Source organism: Varanus komodoensis, unplaced genomic scaffold (assembly GCF_004798865.1).
Source record: "Varanus komodoensis strain SLA01 unplaced genomic scaffold, ASM479886v1 scaffold32, whole genome shotgun sequence".
Lineage (NCBI taxonomy): Eukaryota > Metazoa > Chordata > Lepidosauria > Squamata > Varanidae > Varanus > Varanus komodoensis.
This window is the reverse complement of record NW_025335798.1, coordinates 18489440-18501495: the sequence shown is the minus strand read 5'-3', so window position 1 is coordinate 18501495 and position 12056 is coordinate 18489440. Positions and strand designations below refer to the sequence as shown.

The 12056-nt window shown below is 43.0% G+C and overlaps 1 protein-coding gene across 1 annotated transcript in view; it reads left to right on the top strand.

Moving 5' to 3' along the window:
• The first annotated feature begins 884 nt into the window (after nucleotides 1-884).
• The window catches only part of NXPH2 (neurexophilin 2), a 30089-nt gene continuing 18917 nt past the window's right edge, over nucleotides 885-12056 (top strand). The window contains exon 1 of the mRNA XM_044438488.1: nucleotides 885-1235. Coding sequence (XP_044294423.1) covers nucleotides 885-1235 — 351 coding nt within the window. The remainder of the gene's footprint in view (nucleotides 1236-12056) is intronic.

The following is a 12056-nucleotide window of genomic DNA, read 5'->3' as shown; positions in this document are numbered from 1 at the left end:
TGCACCAAAGATATGTGCAGAGGGCAGGGTGATTTTGTACGATTTTGGCAGTTTGATTGCCATTCCTTTCCCAGGTATGACCAGGCCTTTCCATTCTCCTCGTGCAAGATCATCATGCCAGCACAATACCTGCCTACGCTCTGGATCCCACAATAGTGAACGATCCGCATGCAGACAGGGAGACAACCTGGTATGAATGAGACATTAGGCTCATGCAGCAATGAACAAGTTCTGCTTGTTCACCTCTACTCCCTGGTAAATAAGGATTTGATTGCAGCCATGAAATCCGATGCATATGACTTGGAAGGAAATCCCACGGTGTTCAAAGATAAGTGCGCTGTGTGCAGAATTGCAGCTTTAAATCTCTGCGATTTAAATGTAAGTCTCTCAGAGCAATCCCAGATCTTCTGCAGAGCGAGAGTAGGATCTGCCTGCACTGTCGCCCAGGGCTTGGCGCTGTGGCAAAGGCCCAGGAGGGCGTGGCTGCCGCCGGCCCCTCGGGGAGCCACGGAGGGCTCAGCTTCGCGCAGCAGGAGCAACAGAGCAAAACCAGAGTCAGAGGGAGGTGGCACGGAGGGAGGCTGTGAGCCGCGGCTGCAAGGAGCAGCCGCCACTCGTTCCAGTTTCTTAAGTGCCATTTTATGTTGGGCAACACTACTGTAAAGAGGGGGTGCACCATGAGCGCCACTGAACAAGCCAAGAAAAGGAGGTTGCTCCTGCCGCTCTGGCATGCTGCGGGGAGCAGAGCCAGCAGGGCTGCCTTGTGGGAGGAAATGTTATTTCCACTTGCCCGAGCGCCCTAATGCTGTGCCACACGGGCAAGATCGGACCCTGTGGCATTGCCGAGAGAGCTCTGCCCCCCCACTTTAATTATTATTTATTAAATGGCCTCTCTTCTCTGTGTGGCCCAGCTGGGTCCAAATGCCGCAGTCCGGCGCCCAGTCCAAGAGCGGAATTGTGCAAGGAGCCACCTCAGCCTCTCGCCTAGAGGGTTCTCTTCACGGGGGCGCTACAGAAGACGGAGCGCGGCGCTTTCCCTGTGCCATCAGAGGGAGGGGAGAAAGGGCTTCCCAGGGTCTGCTGCCTGCGCCCACCCGCGAGCCTCGCTGCGAGCTGCCCCAAGCCGAGCCGCAGCGCTGCCCCTCAACGCCACCCGGCGCTTCTTCCCGCCAAGCGTGGCCGATCCTCCCCCGCCGCCCCCTCCCCAGTCCAACAAGAAGTCGCCGAGTTGCCGGGTGCGCAGGGCCCCGCGGCTCCGTGCGCCAAAGTTCGTGCTCCTCGCAGGGATCTGCCCAAGTGCTGCGCTTGCTCGGGCAAACTGCGCGCCGCGGCTTCCGCCCGTCTCCCACCCTCGCTCCCTCTCGCTCCCTCCCTCCCGTGAGCCAGCCAGCCAGCCAGCCAGCCAGCGAGAAACACCAGTGTCAAAGCCGCATCCCAGCGCCGCCTGACTGCCTGTGGCGGCTAAGCGAGCGCGGCAGAAATTGGCTTGGGGGCTTGGGGGCTCTTCTGTGCCCGCCCCGGCGCTCGCTCGCTCGCTCGCTCGGGTGCGCGGGAGCGCGCTTCCCTCTCTCTCTCTCTCTCTCGCTCGCTCGCACGCGCGTGTGGCAGTTTCTTGAGGCAGAAGACGGAGACAGAGAAGGCGAAGCGCCGTGGTATGTTCCTGTACTCAGTCCTGCGCCCCAAAGTGGAGATGAGCAGGATCCAAGGAAGGGAAACCCTCTCTTAAGACTCCCGAGCCAGGATGGGGCACCTGCAGCAGCGCCTGCCTCTGCTTGTGGTGGTGCAGAGCTTCCTCCCGCTCGTAAGTCCGCTTAGCCCGGTGGGCTGGCTCCTTTTGTGCTGTGGCTTGCAGAATACTTGGGCAGCCTTGTCTCTTTCGTTGTGTCCCGCCCGTACAGCGGGACCTTAGACAGACCTCGTAAGTTTGCAATTGTCCGGGGTGAGTTAAGCATAAGGTGTTTTCGGGGGAGGGGAGGAGGTATTTTCTGCTCCCCCCCTCCCCGCTTCTTGCGCGCTCGCCCCTAACCTCCCTCCAGTCCCCCTTTCCTGCAGTCAATTTCAGCTAGGCAAGGGAAGGGGGCACAGAAGCCTCTTAAGCAGCGGCGTCGCCGGCCCTGGTGGCTTTCGTTTGGCCGGCGAGCTTGGCAGGCTCGGGCTTGGCTTGGCTGCGGGGCGAAAACTTTTGAAAGAGCTGGAAGAAGCCGCCAGCTCGGGCACGCCTCGTGCGCGTCTTTCAGGCAGCCCGTCTGTGCGGCGGGGCGATGCACCTGTTGGCTTTCGGAGCGGCCCCGGCGATGGGCGAGCGCGCCCGGCGGCGCGGGGCTCTGGCCGGCCGGCGGCGCCGTCCTGCTTCGATTTGAACCGGGCTCGGCGAAAGGCCTGCGGGGCCGGCGCGCGACTGCTCCGGGTGCTGGGCGAGCGTGTAGGCGCTTCCATTGCCGGGTGATGGGTTGTTCGGGTAGCCGAACGGACGAGCTCTTTGGAAAACTCGTGTAGTAAAGGACCGAGTCTTATGTTTATTCCCATATAGGATGTCCATGGAGAAAGTTGCTTACCCTCTTGCTACTTAATTCCCAGGATTATCACAAAATATGTAACTGCTGGGCAGATCTAACATAAGAGCCTGTGCTGCTTCAGTTGAAAGAATCCGGGTGATTTGATTAAAGAAAATGTATGTTGTGACAGTGTGGGGGATTTTTTAACGGTCTTGTTTAGTTAGTTGTTTGGTTTATTAATATTCCACTTTTCTTCCATGGTTTATTAAAGACTAACAGATTTATTATGAGAAGCAAAGGCAGCAGGGTTGGCCGCAGGAAAAAGAATCCAAAATCCTTATAATGTAACACGTTTATCAGGCCAACTCAGAGACTACAAAAATGTGTATGTTTTCAAGATATTCGGATCTCTCCATCAAGGAAGATGTTACACAAAGCAACTACAGGCTTCCACAGACCAGAATTTATTTCAGCTGATCATCAGTCTAGAAGTAATCGATTTGGATGCGTTTTATTTTTGATGGTAGACAATTTGCCTGAAAACACAGATTTCATATTGTTGTGGTCCTTGCGCAAACAATAAGTGCACGTACATTTATTTGTTACAGATGCAGCTGATGTCTGTACATATTTACTCTTAAGTTACTGTGTTTAATGGAACTTATTGCCAAGTAACTAACTGCATATAAGATTGCAACCTAAATTTGTTTTATGTTTTGAAGTTTCAAAATTGATGTGTATTGATGATAGAAAATCAGTGCCATGTACATTCGTGGTATCAAATTCACTGGAGATTTAGACAGTACCACACAACATATATACAGCCAGTCCTAAATATATTTACTTGGAGTAGGATGAGAATTGCCGTTCCAAATGCCAGAATGTTAGTTTGCAGAAGATACAGGTCTTCAGGTGAGATCCAGGTGTTAAACAAAATGTGCAGAATGTAATCTTAATGAACTTTAATTAGGAAAAAAGAAACAACTTCAGATATTAATAACAGAATACTATGGAAAAGCAAGTGAAAAACTGAAGTATCCAGCTAAGGAAAATAGCACAAATAATACTGCAATTGTATTTCACCAGGTTCCTTTCCAGGAAAATGCACACAACCGTATGCAAAGTTTTGTTTTTCTCCATGGCTCATTGTGACTGAAAACTCTGTGCATGTGTGTGCGCCTGTGCGCATGACTACAGTCAATAAGGGAATGTGTAATAAACCTTGAAGGGATTAGACAGCCTCCTTAAGAGCTGGATTCTAATATTACAGCATGAGTTGATTGATTAGTTTTTGAGCAAGCTTATGTCAAATTCTAATCCGTTTTTGGATTGTGCTTGTCTTGTAATGTTGTGGGGCTTTTTCTTTTTTGCTACAGCACTTTATCATAGCAGTGAAGTGCCGAGCTGCAGCCCTGCGATAAGGCACACATTTTCTTTCACACTGCTTTCCTTTCTGGAATAATGAAAGCCTGTTTACATTCTTAGAGCAGAGTTTCCAGCTAAACACCACAGAGGGGTTAAGGATGTGAATGGAAAGCAGTAAATGGATTACAGAGTTGTTGTGCAGGAAGGAGCTAAATTGAAATCCCCCCCCCTTTTAAAAAATCAACCAGATATCAAAGGGACTGATTAAAACTTCTGACATATATTGGTTTTGTCCCCCCTTTTATTGAATGATGTTCTAAACCTCTTTGCTGTAGCTTTACAACAATTGCTTTGTATGAGTTTGGATCACTTTGAAGGATCAAAAGGCGCTTTCTTCAAAAAACAGCACAAAGATGCAAGACAGTACCTGTTCTTAGCGAATACAACATATAATGGTTCATAGGAGAATAGTTCATTTTCTGAATTTACATCTCAAGCAGTAGCAACCTGAATCACTTCTATTGTAATTTCCTGTCATGGAAATAGTCCCTAAGAAATAAAATAAGTAACAGTGCAATCTTCTACTTGTCTAGTCAGAAGTAAGTTCCAATGAGTTCAGCAAGCTTAGTCCCAAGCAGGTGGGTTTTGGACTGCATCTTACAATGCAATGCTATGTACCTGTAATTGGAATTCAGTAACACTCCTGTTCACACAACTCATACAACTGCACAGTTAGCATATGCTAATGTGCTATGGTAAAGCTGTTATTATGTTGTGCCACTTAGTCAATATGCTGGATTCTTTTCAATATAATTAATGTGAAAATTATGATGCATAATCTAATGTTAATGAAGCTGAATAGTAAAGCACTGCATGACCATGCCATTTACTGTTTAGTTGTGTGTTCAGACTTTTCAATGACTAATAATTTCCAGGAGAATAGATGGCCAGGAGTACCCAAGAGCCCTGTAAAAACTATAAGGGTCGAACCTGGAAAATACTCCATACATGATAAACAGCAATTATACTAGTAAAAAGAGCTCATCCTTTTTTTAATTCAGTGTGATGGAAGTGTATACAAAACTTACACAACAATGGAATGTATGTCAACCAGTACAAATTGGTAAGGCTACACATGCAGTTAAATCCAAAGTTCCTATTAATTTTTTTGAATTTTATATATTTGCTAGAGCCATTGTGCTTTGTGTGTAGCTACAGGTTGAAGTTGGAGTTTTCTTCACTATAAATACATTAGTTGTCTCTGCTTCTGAAAAATATTTAATGCAGTAATATGTCTTTTGCATGCTACTATTAATTATTTCAAGTCTATAGCACCCAATAGGCCGTATTGTAGTGAAGGTTGTACTCTACCTTTTTTCTGATTTATTTTTGTCTGTACTAAGGCTGCAGTTCTAGGCAGCCTAAAAGTTCTGTTGAATACAGCGGGACTTACTGTTGAATAAACATGCATAGGATTGTAGCATCAGCGTTTTATGCATACAGGTTGTATGTGTTCAGGTGGGCAGTGAAAACTACGCACCGTTGCTTTGGTACAACTACAATTACACCCCACACCTTTCTGTGAACTAGACAGTGGAGAGCCATAGAGAAGTTAATTGACCTTACGTAAAGCATGATAGAAGTCAGTATATAGCAAAACAACAATGTCATAGTCAGTAATCATCTAGGTAGCTGCTGGTTGAATAGTAAAAGGGAAAAGTGCTGCATGTCCAGTATTGGGTCAGTGGCTACTCTTGTTTTAAATCCAAAGCTAACAGCCATTCAGCCATTATGTTCTTGCAAATTCTTCACTGTCATTGTAATAATTATGATGGACAAGTAGCGGAACCATGGACACTAGTAATACCCACATACGTTGAATAAAAAGACTTTATATTCTAGTCTTTACAGCATTGCTGGTTACATTGAATCAAGTGTTTCTAACATTTTCTTGCATGTAAGTCCTGCAATTGTTCTGATAATAATGCCAAATTCTCTTAGTTCTGTTGTTTGCAAATGAAAAATAAAAGATGCCAACACAATTTTAAAAATAATTAGTAACAAAATTAATAATTTTAACACCAAAATGCAGATAAAAAGTGTATGACATTGCTGTCAAAATCTATCTGCAGTGCCATTTTTATAATACATATTTTTCATCCATACAAGAAATGAATGACAGAACAATATTATAGTAACAAGGAAGTTCTTAGACTGTGATTCTGCAAACATTGCCTTAAATTCTAAACATTTTCATCTTATGAGACTGTGCAAAGCAATCTCAGAAGCTTTTAATTTCTAGTTAGTGGTAGTGCTGGTGCATATTCTAAGCTAGTGATAGCTCATGTCTTGCCTCTAGTAGGAGGTAAAGAGTTTTCCTCAATTTTTAATTCAACTAGTAAGATTTTGTTAACACTTCAGTTGTATCTGGAAGTGATGTTTATATTTAACAATATGCCATGTGTTGAATATGTCATGTGGTGCTATTGTTTTGATAAAATTCTATTTTTAACTAAGGTAGCTTATCTTGATTGAGTAAAATACAATTATTTTTCTCAACATGGAAGATGCATGCACTTCTTTTTCACGCTGATGCTTCACATACAAATACAGATTTTTAGTAAAAATCAGGATTTTAAATATATGTTTAGGTGTCAGGTACAAGAGATTTGTTTTCTGATTGTTGACAGTAATCAATTTCCTTAATAGAATCCAAGAAGGTATTTTCCAAATAACCATACTTAAATGTAGGCAAAATAATATCATACATTCAGCACCTTTGAGATGTAGCATTTTGGTGAAATAGAAGTCATATACAGTACGTTTAAAATGGAGTTCGGCAAGTGTTGCATATAACAATCCAAAGCATAGTTTTCCATTTACTGTACCTCCTCTGTCTACACCACCTTCTCGTTGCCTTTGTGTTACAGCTCTGCACGCAGCTCCTCCTCCTGTTTGGCGTTTATCTCCCATTGCAACTACCTCTCTTCCCTGGTAGTACCAGATAATAGGAAAGGAAACGAGGGAAACAGCCGTAGCGTTCCACATACTGTTTCCACAGTGCCAATGGTGCCAGTTCTCCATCTTCTGTGCAACCACCAAGGCAGTGTAAACAGTGAGAAGCAGGCCTTTCTTTGCCATGCTTCCTTTTGGGCATTATCCCCGAAAGTAGGGAAGAAGTCCTGCCCATTGTGCCAGAGCAGCCTCCCAAGAGATCTTCAGGTTCTATCCCTCGTGTCAAAAGGTCTGGAAACAATGAAGGGTCTGCTATGAAAAGAAATCGGCATAAACACCACTGGGCATGCTTATGTCCTTCTGCAAGCTGGAGCAGCTTTACCCAACATAGCATCTTTCGTATGCGTTGGATTACTGTTTTCACTGTTCCCAGCCAGCATAAGTACCATATTGACTGGGAATGGATGGAATGCATAAAGAAGCTGCCATGCTGGGTGGCATAATTCTTTGGATACCATCTGTAAGTCTTGCCAATGCATCTAACCAGCTTTTATTCACTTTCATAAGGATGGCATAAGTAGTATTGCTTCTTCAGAAGCAAGCTATTTGAGCAGCACTGCCTTTGAAAGTATAAAAGTTTGGGATGTCACAACTAATAGTCAATTAATTTCTGCCTTGAATTCTTCTATCCTTTAAAAAAATCTGTCAGCTAGTAGGCATTATCACGACTTAGAAACAAATGCATGTTATGTTAATAATGTATTACACAAAAAATAGCTTGTGTTAGCCCCAGTGTCTTAAAAAATGAGATCTTTTAACATTGTATTAATGTTCATCTGCTACTCAATATCCCACTTACTCATTACTCATTATTTTGTGGCAATAACATTCTTAACAATTTATTTGAACTGTACAGCCAAAGATTTTACCAAGTAGTTACAGGGCACCTGGTATAAGAAACACTTGGAGAATTGCATCAGTAATTGACCAAGACCAATTGTCCAAAGGACAGTCTGTTGAAACCACACAGCATTTAAAGGATAAGCTTAGGTATCATTCATTTCATTATTTTTATTACATTTCTATACCCTCCTCTAGCCAAAATTCTCTGGATGATTTATAAAGATTTAAAATGTTAAAAATGTGATATTGTATACTATAGTTTGGCTACAAACGTATAAACAGAGTGCAAAAGTACGCATACAGACATGCCTATCTGAATAATACTAATTAGAAACCTGAGATGTGCTGCCAAATGCTTAGGAAAAGAGGAAGATTTTAACCTGGTACAAAAAAGATAACTGTTCCCTAGAAACACAGGACAAATGTGCAAAATGTGTCCTCTGATGGGAAATGCAATGGAGAGGAAAGCTCTTGCTGTGAAGGTTGTAAAAATCCCCTCAAAACACCCCTTTCTCAGCAAAGGATCCCTCATGCCTTGAGTTTCTTTTGGAAGCTTACCTTCTGCCAGCTGTTAAGAGGAACCAAAGGATGTAGATCTTTGGAGCAATGGCCAAGGTGAACATCTGCAGCTGCATTTTCAGCACGCATCCCCTGGACATTCACCAGTTGAGCCTTCAAACCCCCCAACTAAAGTAAAAATTAAAATAACTTACTTTGGGTACAAGTTTGTGTGAAAAAGCTTGTGGGTAAAACGATGGGTCCAGCAACCCACGATGTGTCCAATTACCTGCTGAGCACATTAGGGGTAGGGTGCTTCATAAGCTGCATTGCTCACTTGCTACACAGTGTGGCTTATTGTGTCGTGCAAACCTGCGCACTGACTTTTTCTGTTCGTGTAGAAAGCAAGGCATGCTATGAAGCATTTTAAAAAAAATTTCCTCGAGGAATTCCTGTCATGGATGCTTTGCGAATATTATTCGTTCAGGAAAGTGGGTTTGCAGAGAGAGGATAATCCAGTCGATTTTGTACTGTTTTTATCTGTGAAAGGTTTATTTACTTCATACCTGCTTCAGGCAATTATATTGGTACCCACTCTTTAAATACTTCAAGCTATTTGGAAACTATATACTAGAATGGAATGCGCACATTTTTAAAGAAGTAGGTTTGCTACTAAGCTTTTTCTTCCTACACAAATGCCTTAGTTTGTTTTGCAAGGTGTTATTGGTTTTGGGTTGTTGTTGTTTTTTTTGCCTTGTATCATTGACACATTGACACATGTGTGTAAGTTTGCTTATAAATAGATTTTATTTTTTGTTAAATTTATATTTAATTCATATTTATTATAACTTTAAAATCAAATCCTTTTGTGGTATACCAACTTGGATGGTAGGCATGTAGCATGTTAATGAGTTTGATGAACTATGATGTCATCTTCAATTTACTAAAGGGACTAGATTTTTAATTGCAACTAATAAACTTAATTACTGTGAAGAAGGATTTCTTTATTTTAATGGCCATGCATTTTTAAAACACGTAACAACTGCAGATTATAATCTCTTTGATCATGTTTGAAGTGTGAAGTTTGATCATGACACTTCCCATACTGCATCTACTTCAGAGTCCAGATATTTAAATGAAGCTATTTCATTTCTTCATAGAAGGAAGGAGATCAATATAGTGACAAGTTTACTAGACGTTGGGGTGTAAATATGGAAGATTTTATAATAGCTACAATAGATAGCCAGAAAGATATGTTCATTAATCTTAAAAAAAAACAACAAGAAAAATAATGGTCCAGGTGTTTTTAATGTGGCTAGTATGAACTTTTGATGGTGTCTTAAACATCTAGTTCTGGACATAACTAATGGAAATTCTCTTTAAGAAAGGCAGGCTCTTTCTTATTCTTAAAGTGGCCATCTGTGCATTCACACAATCTACCATCCAACCCCTCTTTGGTGTTATATTCTAAGCTTTTCTCCTCCCATGTGCAGTGGGCTAAGGAATTTTTCCATTTTCTGTACCTAGATTTGGTCCAGCTAGGGTCAAGATTAGTGAAGTTGATCCTCCCTGGGTCACAGTTCACAAAGGCAGGCTGAAGTGAACTGAGGAAATGAGCAGGAACTCCTCCAACGTATGCCAAAATCCAGGGTGGAGAGGGGCTCCCACCAAAACTCTTTCAGCTGTGAAATCTCCCTGATAACAGGCTCCACTCAGGAACAGAGCCTATATGTGTGAGCACACAGATGAACCCTCAAAGAAAGATTCTTACAGGTAAGTAGTCTGCCTTTCTCCTGGGGGTCTTGCTGGTTTCAGGTACCATCTCCCGGAATATCCTTCTAGATGGTTTACCTGAGGTAGGCATAGGAAGCATGATGTCCTTTGGTTCAGCTCTTTCCTAAATGAACAGTCTCAGACAGTGATTCTTCCGGCCTTTGACCTGTGACTATGCCATAAAGTTCCATCTTGATCCCTGTGCTTTTCAGCATCAGCATGAAACTACTGGGAACATTTCTTCAAAGATTTGGGCAAAGTATCACCAATGGGTAGATAGTATTCAACTCCATTTGTGGTTTCCAGTTATCTTCAGGAGGCTGTTGAATGTCTAAACCAGTGCCTGGAAGTGGCTTGGGGATGAATGAGGCCAAGTCAGCTGAGATTACATCCAGGCAAGGTAGAGGTATTGTGGGTAGGACAACAGACTGATGACATCTGGTCTTCCATGGGATTGTATTTCCCCTGAATGACCAAATACATCCTTTGAGAATGCTCCTGGGCCCAGTGCTAACTGGCCAATCTCATGTGATCGTGGTGGTAGGAGTACATTTTACCAGCTCACATGGTACACCAAATACAATCCTGTCTGAACAAGGAGGATCTTGTCCGAGTCGTTCATGCTCTAGTGATGTCTGGGCTGGACTACTGAAACATGCTGCATTGGGTTGCCTTTGAAGATGATTTGGAAAATTCAGCTGATGGTATAGAATAAGGCTGCCTAGCAGAGGCCCTTCTCACTTGCCCAGTGGCACAAGTGTTGGATTGGGGAGTACAAGGAAGACTGCCTTCTCAGAGCTGATTTTGTTGGAGGGTCACTGGGCTCCTTGGCATGTTTTTAGGAAAGCTCTGAAGAGCCACCTGTTTTCACTGGCCTTTTTGTAAGATCTTGGGCTGCTGGTTCTAGGTTACTTCTTTTTTATTAATATTGTATCAATAATGTTTGCTTTTATTTAACTTTTAATTAATGCATAGTTATTTTATCCTTTTATTTTTGTTTTGCATTTTTCATATATTGTACACTACTTTGAATGAGATTTAAAATGAAAATACCTAAATTATACATCACAATCAGGCCTAAAAGGTTTAGTACAATGCTGCTGAATGGTAAGAAGGAAAATCTCACATATTGACCACAGCAACCAGGGAAATCCATGTGAGAAGAATATTCCATCAAATATTTCAATACGGAACAATAGTAGGTATTTAAAGGTAAGATAAGCATCTTGAATTGGGCCTGGAAGCCCAATTCCAGACACTCAATGCAAATAGGTTAAAATTGGTATTGCATATTCAGACATACTGGTCCCGGTTATTCATCTGGATGCTAGATTTTGCACAAACTGAAGCTTCTGAATGGTCCTTCAAGGACAAGCCAATGTAGAACAGATTTGCAGTAATCTAAGTTGGAGGTTTCTTGTGTATACTTTCCTGAAATCAGGCTCTCTCTTTCCACTTGGGGGCATAGCCAGGACACCAACCAGAGATGATAGAGCCACCTGAGCCTCAAATGGCAGAGATCGCTCCAAGAGAACTCACAAATGTTCTCCAAGGGACATATAAGCCTTTCTAGAACAAGCTCAGCACCTCCAATCTGGTGAGAAGAACCAACATCTTACCCTTGCATGGACTGAGCTTCAGTTCATTAACCCTCATGCAGTTAGAGCTGTCCCACACAAGACATCATAAGGGTCAAAGCTCTTTCTGCACCAAAGCCCAGCTTGATCCCTGACTGAAATGGATGCAGATATCAGTCTTGTCCAAGAGTGCCTGGAGCCACTGAACACTCAAGGACCTTTCCCAGGAAAGGAACTTTTTCACAAACTAAAGTTGTTGTGATCTTCTGGGTCCTGAGAGTATTTCTTCAGGAGTAGTCCCACTGCTACCTCTTTAAAAGGCATATGGCAACTCCCTCTCACATTAGCCACTTCCCTGACTGAGGCGGCTGCTCCCTGACTGCTAGTTTGTATAGACAAAGGAGGAATGGATCCAGTACGAAAGAGGCTGCATGACTCTGTCAGTTTTCCCAAGATGTCCCATATTTAACTTATCCTGGGAAACTGGACA